We start from the raw sequence: 14,116 nt of genomic DNA, 5'->3' as shown, positions 1-14,116 counted from the left end.
AGACGAAACGCACGTCTGGCGTATATACAAAATGTAGTCCTGGTATCTATGATGAGTTTATTTGTTACTATGAGCAAGTGAAAGCCAAACGACCAAATTATATTTAAAAAAATGCTGTGACACTAATACGATTTAAGATAACAAAGTACAGATAAATTGTTATTGTTGGGAACCAATTGTGAAGAAAACAATCAATTTGAATAATCGGTAAAACAATTTGTTTGACAGACTTTTGTGTTGTTATCCTAACACAATATTACTTTTGTTATTCTTAGGTCAGTCAACATTAGCCACAGTCAAATAACTGACTTTTCCATTTTCCTTAAAAAAACAAAAGGTAAGTGACATGTAAGGCTGATCGATGATGTGTGTACTAGTGCAACTACTTTTACAGAAAAACTAGTTGTAGTGGTACATGGGAGTGTAGTAATATGCACCCACGTCCGGTATGATTATCATTTAGTATACCGGTACAAAGGAGAGCCTCAGTATTTTTATGAACAAAACACATATTAAATAACTCTAATATATCAATTTAACATTAATGAAACAGAAACAGAAAAGATATAAGACATAAAGGTTGAAACAAAATCCAATATAAATAAAAGCAATAGTAGTATACCGTTGATCAATAGTCATAAATGATAAAGCGAAAATAAATAGGGATCACAAATCAAAACCGTGAGACACATAAACTATAAGAGGAAAACAACAGAAAAACAGAAACACTGTATTATTTTCAAGTTTTAAATTTTTATGAAAACAGAGATCATGAAACTTCTTGTAATAGAATAAATGATTTCCACGATGTGTGTTATACGACAAGAAAAATATTAAAATATGCATTATCTGTCTTATTTACTGCCAAAAAAACATTATTTTCTGCAAACAGTTGCTGCAAATGGTATCCGATTTTTCCGATCAAATTAAACTTGAATATTCTTATCTATTGCGATTAAGAATGGCTCGATTATACAAGTGTACATTAAAGAGAAGGTTTGGTACCATTAAAACCTTTAATCCCGCTGCAAATGTTTGCACCTATCCTAAGTCAGGAATCTGATGCACAGTAGTTATCGTTTGTTTATGTAATTTATGTTTCTCGTTTCTCGTTTTTTAGCTCACCTGGCCGAAAGGCCAAGTGAGCTTTTCTCATCACTTGGCGTCCGGCGTCCGTCGTCGTCGTCCGTCGTCGTCGTCGTCCTGCGTTAACTTTTACAAAAATCTTCTCCTCTGAAACTACTGGGCAAAATTTAACCAAACTTGGCCACAATAATCATTGGGGTATTTAGTTTAAAAAATGTGTCCGGTGCCCCGCCCAACCAACCAAGATGGCCGCCATGGCTAAAAATAGAACATAGGGGTAAAATGCAGTTTTTGGCTTATAACTCATAAACCAAAGCATTTAGAGCAAATCTGACATGGGGGTAATATTGTTCATCTGGTCAAGATCTATCTGCCCTGAAATTTTCAGATGAATCTGACATTCCGTTGTTGGGTTGCTGCCCCTGAAATGGTAATTTTAAGGAAATTTTGCTGATTTTGGTTATTATCTTGAATATTATTATAGATAGAGATAAACTGTAAACAGCAATAATGTTCAGCAAAGTAAGATCTACAAATAAGTCAACATGACCAAAATGGTCAGTTGACCACTTTAGGAGTTATTGCCCTTTATAGTCAATTTTTAACCATTTTTCGTAAATCTTAGTAATCTTTTAGAAAAATCTTCTCCTCTGAAACTACTGGGCCAAATTAACCAAACTTGGCCATAATCATCATTGGGGTATTTAGTTTCAAAAATGTGTCCGGTGACCCGGCAAACCAACCAAGATGGCCGCCATGGCTAAAAATAGAACATAGGGGTAAAATGCAGTTTTTGGCTTATAACTAAAAAAACAAAGCATTTAGAGCAAATCTGACAGAAAGTAAAATTGTTGATCAGGTCACGATCTATCTGCCCTGGAATTTTCAGATGAATCGGATAATCGGTTGTTAGGTTGCTGCCCCTGAAATGGTAATTTTCAGAAAATTTTGCTGTTTTTGGTTATTATCTTGAATATTATTATAGATAGAGATAAACTGTAAACAGCAATAATGTTCAGCAAAGTAAGATCTACAAATAAGTCAAACATGACCAAAATGGTCAGTTGACCACTTTAGGAGTTATTGCCCTTTATAGTCAATTTTTAACCATTTTTCGTAAATCTTAGTAATCTTTTAGAAAAATCTTCTCCTCTGAAACTACGGGGCCAAATTTAACCAAACTTAGCCATAATCATCATTGGGGTATCTAGTTAAAAAAATGTGTCCGGTAACTCGGCCAACAAACCAAGATGGCCGCCTTGGCTAAAAATAGAACATGGGGGTAAAATGCAGTTTTTGGCTTATAACTCTAAAACCAAAGCATTAAGAGCAAATCTGACAGGAAGTAAAATTGTTGATCAGGTCACGATCTATCTGCCCTGGAATTTTCAGATGAATCGGATAATCGGTTGTTAGGTTGCTGCCCCTGAATTGGTAATTTTGAGGAAATTTTGCTGTTTTTTTGTTATCTTGAATATTATTATAGATAGAGATAAACTGTAAACAGCAATAATGTACAGCAAAGTAAGAACTAAAAATAAGTCAGTATGACCAAAATAGTCAATTGACCCCCTAAGGAGTTATTGCCCTTCATAGTCAATTTTTAACAATTTTCTTAAAATTTGAAGATTTTCAATAACATTTTCCACAGAAAGTACTGTTTTAGATAGAGATAATTGTAAGCAGCAAGAATGTTTAGTAAAGTAAGATCTACAAAAACATCACCATCACCAAAACACAATTTTGTCATGAATCCATCTGTGTCCATTGTTTAATATTCACATAGACCAAGGTGAGCGACACAGGTTCTTTAGAGCCTCTAGTTATATAGACTAGACCGTTGGTTTTCCCGTTTGAATGGTTTTACACTAGTAATTTTGGGGCCCTTTATAGCTTGTTGTTCGGTGTGAGCCAATGCTCCGTGTTGAAGGCCGTGCATGGACCTATAATGGTTTACTTTTATAAATTGTTATTTGGATGGAGAGTTGTCTCAATGGCACTCACATCACATCTTCCTATATTTATTAAAGTTTTGGATTATCAAATTAATCTAACACTCATGTATATAACGTTATCAATAAACAGAACTTCAGATTATTTGACTTGTAAATCGAACGTTTTTATGGGTATTTCAGTATAATAAGTTTCTGTTTAAACCTGTAAAGACTATTAAAGATAGACAATTTTTAACAGTAAAACCCACCTGAATTTGCAACAACACACGAGTACTATCAAATGATCTAAAAATGTTTTTAAAAAAAATGTAGCTTGCATTTTTTAATAAGAAATAAATTAACGAACTACAACAGGAATAATTTCACACCTTGAAGCACAACCATTGAAACATGGTATCAGTTATCTTGATTCTTCAAAAAAGACTTTCAGAAATAACTCCCTATAGGTATATAAATAGAAATAAAAGCAGAACGGCAAATTCAAACTTATTTTTTTACTTGTATTCGGAACAAAATTGTTATAGGCTACGTATAATGGAATCCAATGTGTCTTTAGTCACATATACATTTGCTTAAAAAATACAAGTTTGATTAGGTTCTTCTTGACATTTGATTTTTTGTTCAATTTTAATCATTAATCATATTAAATAAAAGGTCTTTAGACATGATTACTTAGAAAATTCCTATAACGTTATAACGTTAAAAAAATCTGTTCATTTCAATGATTTCACATATATAAATGCATTTGCATTTTCCAATTTATTTGAGATCCTGGTGCATCAGGCAACAATTTCAAATAAAAACATCGCATATATCACAAACTTGAATTGTTACCCCATTTTGTGTTAGATATTTGCTGTGTTTACCAGCACTGTTCATTTATGAAATTGAATATACATATTATACAAAAGTAGATGTGTATTACGACACTGTGCCTTATTTTACTTAATTGATAACTGACTAATTTATTAAAGCAATGTAAGTACTTAAAGGATATATCGTGGCGACACCTTTAATTTGAAACACTTTTGGTAAGCTCTTAATATAGTATGATTTTTTTTATGTTTTATAATACTTTTAGCTTGTTCGTACGTAATATATTTACATTACTACTGTTACTGGCGGGAAACCCCCACGTTCCAAGTACAAATGATTGGAAGAGAAGGAACACTCAACGGTATTGTGAAAATTAACTGTACTTGTAAAAGGCATAGATGTGGGTGGAGATGGTTCCATGGTATTCTCATCGATTACGACATAGGATATATACATACTATAAGAATTATGGTAAGTGCAAAAGCCTCACCATCAGGCGAATAACTCACGTTGCATATGAGGTTTTTGTATTATAATCTGTTTATATTAATAGTATGTGCACTGACTATTTCATTTTAATCAAATAATTAAGATCCCTTTTGCTATACTATGTTATGAAGTTCGTTTTAGTCAGTAAATTTTGAACATGCCGTCGAATACATAAGACATTCTAAAGTATGATACACAAACGATAACTAATTTACAATAAATACAAAAGGTACGTTCTGCAGTAGAGGTCGTCAAGATCGACAAATTTGCACTTCTACTTACTATGATGGTATATTGGGTTGGAAGATAAATTTTGTCTTGCAACTGACCACCTACGGACCCCTCATGGAGTTGATACATGGATTGTAAACGTGCAGATAGCGTGGTACTATCTCTACACGAGGCATTTGATTTAACGTCCCCATTCTGACCGGACGTGGCTTTCACTTGTGTATAATAACTATTCCGCAAAACCAATCGGAGTAAACCCTAAGCGACCATAGTATATTCAATAGTCACCCTTGTGGAGTATACATGTATATATTGATAGATTTTTTACCATAATATAAAATAACAAAGCCTCTCAATCTCCCTAAAGGACACATATTTTCTTCATAATAAATTTTCGAAAGAATTGCTATTTAATTTGAATCAAAATGTCTATTATTAATTTTCGTTGAAATAATTTTTTTCTACTGTTCTTTAATAATGAGTGTTCTAGAAGCACACTGAAAGCTTTTCTTCGAAAGCAACATTTATATAGAATCAATTTTGTTCCTTTCGTAGAAACAATGTAATTTAATCATGTTCTCACTTTCTTAAATCAGGTTATGACTTGAATCTTTTCCGTGTTTAAAATTAGTGTTTTCTTTTATCAAGTATCATAAGATTGGAATAACGACTAAATGTTTCCAGTCTGTGGAATGTGGAAACAAATTAAAAAAAAAATGGGGAAAAAACATCCACAAACTTGTCACTTTTATCTACACATAGTCGATCTTAAAAAGAAATGTTATTTGTATGTGAAATTACACGATTTGGTTACCTGTTGAGGTGAATGCCGACTTGGTGTGCTTTTTTAATAATATCATATATTATATTATCTATAAAAGATTGGATGTGAAATGCATGTTGATTTATATTTCCGAATGATGTCCTCATACCGATGATAACATTTAGTAAATGTTTTGATTAGTATGTGATATCAGAAACACTGGTGTAACATTTTTACAGAAATGCAGAAATTTCTTTTGTTAAAGTCAAAGACGGAATAAAAATCGTTTTACAAATGCTCTAGATAAAAACCTTTGTAATGTAGATCAATTGCACCCTGATCCAAAACGTGTTCATATTTCCTGTCTGTGGACCAGTCAGACAGCAAACTTGAGAAAAGTCATGTCCAAGATGCAGCCAATTTTTCGTGATATACAAAAACAATGTCAAAACGAAATTATAACAAATCTAAGAAAAACATAAAAATTAACTTAACTGATAGAAACCTAAAATAGGGGGTAATTTAAACAAGTACAAAAGTAACAAGTTCGCGGAATTCTAATTAGGGTTGAAATCAACATAAGCGCTTGGCAAGGACCCCCTTTCTATCTGAAAAATAAGAATAGAAGACAGCAGGTTTAATCTATTGTGAGATTATATAGAAAAGGACAAAAACACATGATGAGAATCATTTAAAATTTTACTACAAAATACATGAAAACCTCTGTTAACTAATACAATACGATGTGTTGAACGCTGACGTCGATCTTTCTCATAACCGACATGACGTATAGTTCAAAAAACGGGAAGAAACATTAATAACTTATTTTATACCTTGTATAAAAGAGGGGCGAAAGATATACAAGGGACATTTTAACTTATACATAGATAATAAACTGACAACGCTATGGCTTCCAGGTCCGGGGATAACCATCGGTTAACACAGGAACCTTTATTTTTATAAAAGTATTAAACTATTACTTAAAATTGAGAATTTGAAATGGGTAATGTGTCAAAGGTCACCAATGGGTCTTCAATGCAACGAGAAACTCCCGTACCGGAGGAGTACTTCAGCTGGTTCCTAAACAAATATGTTACTAGTTCAGTGATAATAGACGTCATACTAAACTCCGCATTATACACCAGGAAATAAATTTCAAAATCATAAAAACTAACAAAGGCCAGAGGCTCCTTACCTTGGACAGGCGCAAAATGCGACTGTGTTAAACATGTTTTTTGAGAACTAAACCCTCCTCCTATATCTCTAGCCAGTGTATAAAAACCAAACGCACAACAATACGCATAGTTAAACTCAGTTTAAGAGAAGTCCGAGTCCGATGTCAGAATAGGTAACAAAAGAATCTAAACAATTGATAATAATACATAAATTAACAAAGGACTACTAGCAGTTACTGATATGCCAGCTCAAGACCTTAATTAAACTGATCGAAAAATTATGAATATCATATGAATATCAAACACAATCCCTTACGTTAGGGGTTAAGTATTATACCATCATAAAATATATGGGAAGAACATAACCCGTGCCATGCCAACAACTAGTTTTAGAATAAATATATGTTCAATTACGATTCAAAGACCCTATAAGTGAATCAATATTAAAGCCAAAAAATATGCTATCTTTAATGACCTGATAACAGTACCGTAACTATATCCCTTTTTAATAAGTCTGTTTAAAAGTTTTGTTAGCTTATATACTTTTTAGTATAAGTCAAATGCTTGTAAAACAATTGCAAGTTTTGGAGAAAATTACGCGTGGCGAATTGGTGTTTTGAGTTAAATGGAAAAAAAAGTGTCAAATATTTCATACATTTTGAAGACGAGACGGTTTCCGAAAAATCAGTGATTTTGGATGTATGGTAGCTTGCCTGGATAAATCATATTGCAGCAGGGGTCTCTGGAGTAGATTTTGTTATGTACATTTGTTTGAAGTGTCAATCAATTTCTTGACACAGTATGCTATAATTATCTTACTATTTTTTTTTATTAATCAGTCACAGTTTAAAGATAAGCTTATAAACTGAATGAAATGTGAATCAGTCAATTTAAAGAAAATATAAAAAAGTCATAATAGTATTGTATGTTTTATGCATAGGAACGTGTTAAAGTCTATGTACTAGGTGTTTGTTTGATTCCATTGCTAAATAAAAAAAAAATTGAACTATGAGAAGAACCCAATGTTAAATCCGTCCTCTTTATGTCTTAATATCAATTATTGATTGAGTTCTGGAAAAATATAACAAATAACACCATAAGATATGTTGATCCCTAACCTAGAAACCTGATACCGTGCTTAAAACAAATAACGGACCATTTACGGGGCGCTGAATGGGACTCATGTGGTTTTGTACTCGAAATTCAATTTTGTACGGATAAAAGTGAGTTTTGTTCAACAAAAATGAGTTTTGTTCAACAAAAATGAGTTCAGTTTAACAAAATTTGTAGCATACTACAAATTTAAAATTTTGTCATACAAAATTCTCTTTCAGTGGACAAAATTTACTTTCGTCATGACAAAATTCATTTTTGTAATACAGACTTTACTTTTGTTACCTAATTTGAAATTGGGCGACAAAAGTCAATTTTGTAGGCAAATTAGTTTAGTTTGGATTCTGTAAAATAATTTGCATACAAAATCGACTTTTGTGACACAAAATTGACTTTTGTGAGACAAATTGACTTTTGTGAGACAAAATTGACTGTGGGAGTTAAATTAGAGAATGTATTGTTATAAGTTAAGCAAATACCGAAAGCATTGGTTTCCTCGGTGGATGGAAACTGCGAGAACTAAAATTCCATTATTCTGTAGCGACCAAGCAATAGTACTCTTCATTTCAAGTTAAAAGTTGTACTGATAGGCCGAGTCAAATATATTGACTTCAATTGTAAATTCAATCTTGACACATTTCATTCATGGCTTCGGTGGCATTTGTAAGGCATTTCGTATATAATAAAAAATACATAAAATACAATCGAAATGTATAAAAGATGACACAAAAACTCTTTGATTATTAGATTAATATGTTTCTTAATTTTTATAACACAATTTATCCTTTTTCTGACCTGTTGATTACATTTATTTAATCAACATGTGGTTCGTGTGGTCTCATTACTTCGTTGATCAAAATTCGATAATGAGGTCAAATCTTCTTTGGTTTTTTCCTGAACTTTCTATTTTGGCGTCAAGAAAAAGGCGATTGTCATATAGAAAGAACACATCGTTTTGCAGATCATTCGAAAAGAAGGATCGCATTTGTCTGAATATCAAAAGTCATTGGAGAAATAGATTCCACCACCAAATCCTGTGCAAAACGATATGCATCCACTCTCAGCAGTTACATTTTAAATATTTATAAACCTACCTCACAAATATCTGCAACTGACACTAGGGATTTTTATGTATCTGTTTCTTTGTGTTTTATAAAGGAAGTGCTTCTTCAGAAAAAAACCTTCAATAAAGTATACGTTTTTAACTGGAAAATTTAACTGTCTTGAATGGATAAATATCGTATCACTTTCGACATGTTTCGATACAATGGTAGAATCTATATTTAAATACCTGTTGAGCGTAAAATTTCGATCGTGTTATAAATAAGAACGTCAAACTATGTTTTACAGGGTCTATATGGAGCAGTTACAAACAGTATAAATAAATTAAGAATTAAATCTTTACTAAATGGTGAAAAAAGAGAACTTAACTGGGACCAGGGTCATTGTAGAGGTCGTGTATACGAAATCAGAAGTAGCATCCGGAGAAGAACAGTACAAATTGGTAAATTGTGTTACTTATATTCATGGAACATAACAGTGTTCAAATGTACACTGGTTTTGATTGTATGTATTCAATAAAAATACATCTTTCAAAGAATAAAAGAAATAAAAATCCGTTGAAAAAATATAATAACTACATAAACATAAATCATAAATACCAGAATTCAATATTATTTTGTTCGCCATACGCTCATTTCGACTACAAATGTCCCATCACTGACACTCGAAACTAAAAATCTAACAGGCCAAATATAGAATATATATAAAAGTTAGAGAGCATTTCGCAACCAAAATTCCTAAAGTTTTTGCCAAATACATCAACGTACAATGTAATCTATTTCAGGTATTTCATAAAACTTAAAACTTTGCTTACACCCTGTTGGTAGACACATGTTGCATGATTTTGTATTAAATATTTCACTTTACAATATCCGTTCTTAATAAAGAAAAGGGGAGTTAAGGTTGTGCACACGTGAAACTGATTTTATTCCCTCGTTTTCTCTTTTTGTTTACATTTAATTTGTCAGAGGAGTAGGGTTATGTTATGTTTTCGTGTTTGGTATGTTGTACTCTTGGTTATTTCGGGTAATTCCTCTTATCGCTTTTGTAGCATTATAAACTTTTGGTAGATACTTTGATCGACTTGTTCATAACTCCAAAGAATAATGTTTTTTTTTTAAATTTTAGATTTAGACTTATATCCAGTTCAGTTTACATTACACAGTACAGATAAGGCTAACTTACAAGGACAGCCTGTTAAATTGGGCGACACAAGTTTCATTCATGTTTTATCTTCAATGCCAAGAAAATCTTTCTGGGACCAGGGAATCACTCAGTTAATGAGTGTAGAAAGCATGGGTAAAGTAGGAATCAAAGAAATAGGACCAGGCGCACATCAACCTATTTCAGCAGGTATATTCATTTTTGCTTATGCAATTCATACACCTTTGATAATTAAATTTGTCATTGTCTGATATATTGAAAACATAAAATAATTCGTGGCAGATCATTAAATTAGAGGCAACTGTAATATTGCAAGTTTCATGCTAAAAATATTCATTACACACAAATAAAGTCTAAAACAGAAACCAAAAGGGAATCACATGACATCCAAAAAGAATGACATCTGGTGCGGTTAAACAATGTAAAAATTTCATTTTATACTGAATTACAATAAGCTTTGCAATTAATTAAAATCAATGCACGATCAATGTCCTGCTATTAACTATATTCGTCAAAAGAACAGAATACATTGCGTTTAATATATGAAACAAAAGAGGGACGAAAGATACCAAAGGGACAGTCAAACTCATAAATCTAAAACAAACTGACAACGCCATGGCTAAAAATGAAAAAGACAAACAGAAAAACAATAGTACACATGACACGACATAGAAAACTAAAGAATAAACAACACGAACCCCACCAAAAATTAGGGGTGATCTCAGATGCTCCGGAAGGGTAAGCAGATCCTGCTCCACATGTGGCACCCGTCGTGTTGCTTATGTGATTACAAATCCGGTAAATAGTCTAATTCGGTAGGTCACATTCATGAAAGGGCAGGGGATTGTAGACGTAAAGAGTTCAAAGAAATACAATGATATTAGAGGTAATATAGTTCTTTATTGTCAGCAGAACAAAGTTGATATACGGAAATATTATGTTATTATTGACATGTTGGGAAAAATTGTTCGTTAACAAAGATTTGATAGAATCTCAAAGCAGAGAAAATGTATTTGTAATATAAAGCCAATCATTTGTAGATGTTTTTTCTTCTTATTAGTTAAAGATAACGTGAACTGTTATTCGTAAAAAAGCGTATACTTTGATATTCAAAAATCATTCATTTATTGGTAAAATTCTATTTTTTTATATTATTTTTTCAGTTTGTAGTGGTTTTATATATCCCAGCCCTTCCGACTTCAGCCATCGTCATGATTTTACTGATCGTATTTTAATTTCGTTTGATGTCAACGTCATGGTGAACTATGTTGAGATAGAATCTGAAGATCCTACACTTAACACAACTGCCTTTAACATACAATATGTAAACGAAGAAAACGAAGCCTTCATGGATATACCTGAAGTTCAACTTGAAAGAATACTCATTAATAACACACTGAATATAACATTGAAATCGTCGATGTACACTACCGCTATTAACATTTATTCTACCAAGGAAATTCCGGAAGACACAAACCTGACTCAAACTATCACAATGATCGTTGTGAGTGGTTGTCCAAAAGCAGCCATAGATACCGGCAGTACAAATACCAGTAAACAAGAATGGAAGATAACTCTCAGCGAAAATCTGATTCAGAAGTCCCCCTATCTAAAGGTTATCCCGAGGTCGAGTAACACTATAGATCCAGTAGAGTTATTTAAGCGAACCGAATTGCCTGTTACTGGATCATTCTCGATAACGGTTCCTTTATTGGAAAGTCAGTTCGATTGTAATTTTACTGCTGAATCTTTACAAAGTTATCTAGAAAAAGCAATCAGTGTCTCGGAACTTAAATTTGAAAATTTAAAACTTACAAGAAGATCTCATAATAATGGTGAAGAAGTATTTATTTCAGTTAATTTAATAGGTATCAACCGCATTGAATATGACCAAGGATTTATGTCATTGAACAGTACCATGAAGTCAGCAATCAGAAGTATGACCTGTTCCACGGACACTGGTCAAACGTTACCACTACAAAGCGGTTCATCCAAAATTACAAGTCAATCTTCTTCATCGTCAACATCTACAGGCACTATTGTCGGCTTCACCATTATAGGCCTTCTCCTTTTTACCATCTTGTTGTTTTTAGTTTATAAAGCTTACCGAGAATCAACCGATAAGAAAGGTAATCAGTGATGACATATCATTGACTATTTATTTATTTATTAATGTCAATAATTTAAAGTTTGAATATGAAATACTTCTTGTTAATTGGTAACTTAAGCAAATATTCTATTAAGGGTGTTCGCTGCTTTGTTTCCAAATAACAAGCTTTTAAAAAAATCAAAAGTTGATAGTATCTAAATATTCAAATTAAAAATGCTGAAAATATGAATAGGTCTGTCACCCTGTTTATGAGATATAAGTCATTGAAGAGAGATTCTTTCTTCATATATTTAACATTAACAACTTGTTTGCTTCAAAAAGTTATGAAAAAAATAAACAGTTAATGAAATTCTTAGATATTGATTTTAAAACGATATGTAATAAAATTACGAAAAGTATATTGGGGTTAAGCTGTCAAATTCAATTTAATCTGGCGCTTCATGGCTAATTCAAGAGGGTTCCTAATATCTGTTATAAACTATAAAAACAAGATCAACTAAAACCTTAAGATAAATTCAATTATGTAAGATAATAATCATTTTAATTTGATTTTGGAGGAACCTAAGTGTTTTATATGTTACTTTCAAGATATTTGTATTTGCTTGAACCTTTACTTCTTAACATTCATTAACATTTATCAAATTTCCTAAATGCATTTGGAATAAATTATGTTCACTTACATGTGTTTACTTTTACCCGTTAACAATTAGCAGCAAATGAAGCATAGTTGATTGAGACGAGGTCAGATATTTGCAATGAGAATATATTGAAGAAGCAAGCCAATTTAGCATCGGCGAGATAGTAGATACCAAAAGTACAATAACAAATCCCTAGTCGAAGAGAAACCAATTATTCCAAGAAAATAAAATGAAAATATTGGATAAATACATAATATGTATGACCTTTTACTAGAAAAACCTTCATATAGTTTGTTTAATCGTTAGAACTAAGAAAATGGTTAATTTCAATATAATTTTTCTGATAAATTCGAAATAAGCTAAAGACGATGCCATTCAGCTCGGTGTGTTTCTCGGTTGAAGAATGGAAAGAACATATATTTGATCTATTGAAAAAAATATTTGCAAATTTGTCTTTACATGTAGTCTTTCAAAATGTTTTGAAAACATTGAACATTTACGAGTTTCGAACAGCGATATATTACTCTTGCCTTTGTTTAACATATGAAGTGTTAACAATGTAGCTTCGAATTGTAATAGGCATTGCTATACATCATAATTTGTGTAGTGATTTTTGTGGACGTTTAAAATTTCAGGAAAAGTAAGACGAGAATACATTCCGCAGACAAATGTAAACAGAACTTTTAACGAGTATGACGCTGAAGATGCTGGTAATGGACACGAGCTTTATATTAATGAACAAGGATGATGAGAGAACTTTTTAAATCATATCAACCGTTATGTAATAACATATAATTATATGAATGTAACTCATCCATTTCTGTCGTTCTTGCTAATCTTATTGAATGAATTAACATGTATAAACGCATTATCCTGTTATTCATTTTTGCTTTAAAAAATCGGCCTGAAAGTATTTATATGTTTTTTTCTCTAATTTTAATCACGACATTACCTTTGGAATTTAATTCTATATTACTTGGTTTGATGAAATTATATTCACAGGGCTGATGATACTGCCAGTGGAGATGTCCTCAAGACGGTATCACTAATACTTGTGAAAATATAAAATATAAATTGATATTACTTTAATTTTGTAAATTTTTAGTTGATAGAACTATTTGTTTTTCTACCCCGAAAGGGTATATAGTTTTTACCGTAAATTCTGAATTAGTATTTTATTATCTTAAGCGTCGAATTTGACTTTGTTTTTCGAACCGTTTTGACTAAAGCCCGTCGACGAGTCTTATGAAATTGAAACACACCAAAATATTATCATAATTCGTTTTGACGAGAATTTAGTTTCAATGAACACATGTATTCACCTCATTTATCGTGTGCATATAGATTGTTAGAAAATAAATATGAGAAATTAAGTAAAATTGGCGGACATGAATTTAGCAGCAATTGCACCTTTACGGCAAAAGTTACATTTTGATTTATATGTTAATGTTTGTGTTCTGTATGCAACCATTGGAATGTTTTTTTCTTGTTTGATCTATTTTTGACCTCAATGA

The 14,116-nt window shown here is 31.8% G+C and overlaps 1 protein-coding gene across 2 annotated transcripts in view; it reads left to right on the top strand.

Moving 5' to 3' along the window:
• LOC139480971 (uncharacterized) overlaps positions 1 to 14,116 on the top strand; it is a 30,716-nt gene extending 16,600 nt beyond the window's left edge. For both annotated transcript variants that reach the window (XM_071263967.1, XM_071263968.1), the window contains 6 exons: positions 276 to 337; positions 4,123 to 4,328; positions 8,979 to 9,132; positions 9,819 to 10,043; positions 11,018 to 11,983; positions 13,238 to 14,116. In XM_071263967.1, coding sequence (XP_071120068.1) covers positions 276 to 337; positions 4,123 to 4,328; positions 8,979 to 9,132; positions 9,819 to 10,043; positions 11,018 to 11,983; positions 13,238 to 13,350 — 1,726 coding nt within the window. In that variant the 3' untranslated portion in view covers positions 13,351 to 14,116. The remainder of the gene's footprint in view (positions 1 to 275; positions 338 to 4,122; positions 4,329 to 8,978; positions 9,133 to 9,818; positions 10,044 to 11,017; positions 11,984 to 13,237) is intronic.

This window comes from Mytilus edulis, chromosome 7, assembly GCF_963676685.1.
Source record: "Mytilus edulis chromosome 7, xbMytEdul2.2, whole genome shotgun sequence".
NCBI classification, from domain to species: Eukaryota; Metazoa; Mollusca; class Bivalvia; order Mytilida; family Mytilidae; genus Mytilus; species Mytilus edulis.
This window is presented reverse-complemented; position numbering and strand designations above follow the sequence as displayed.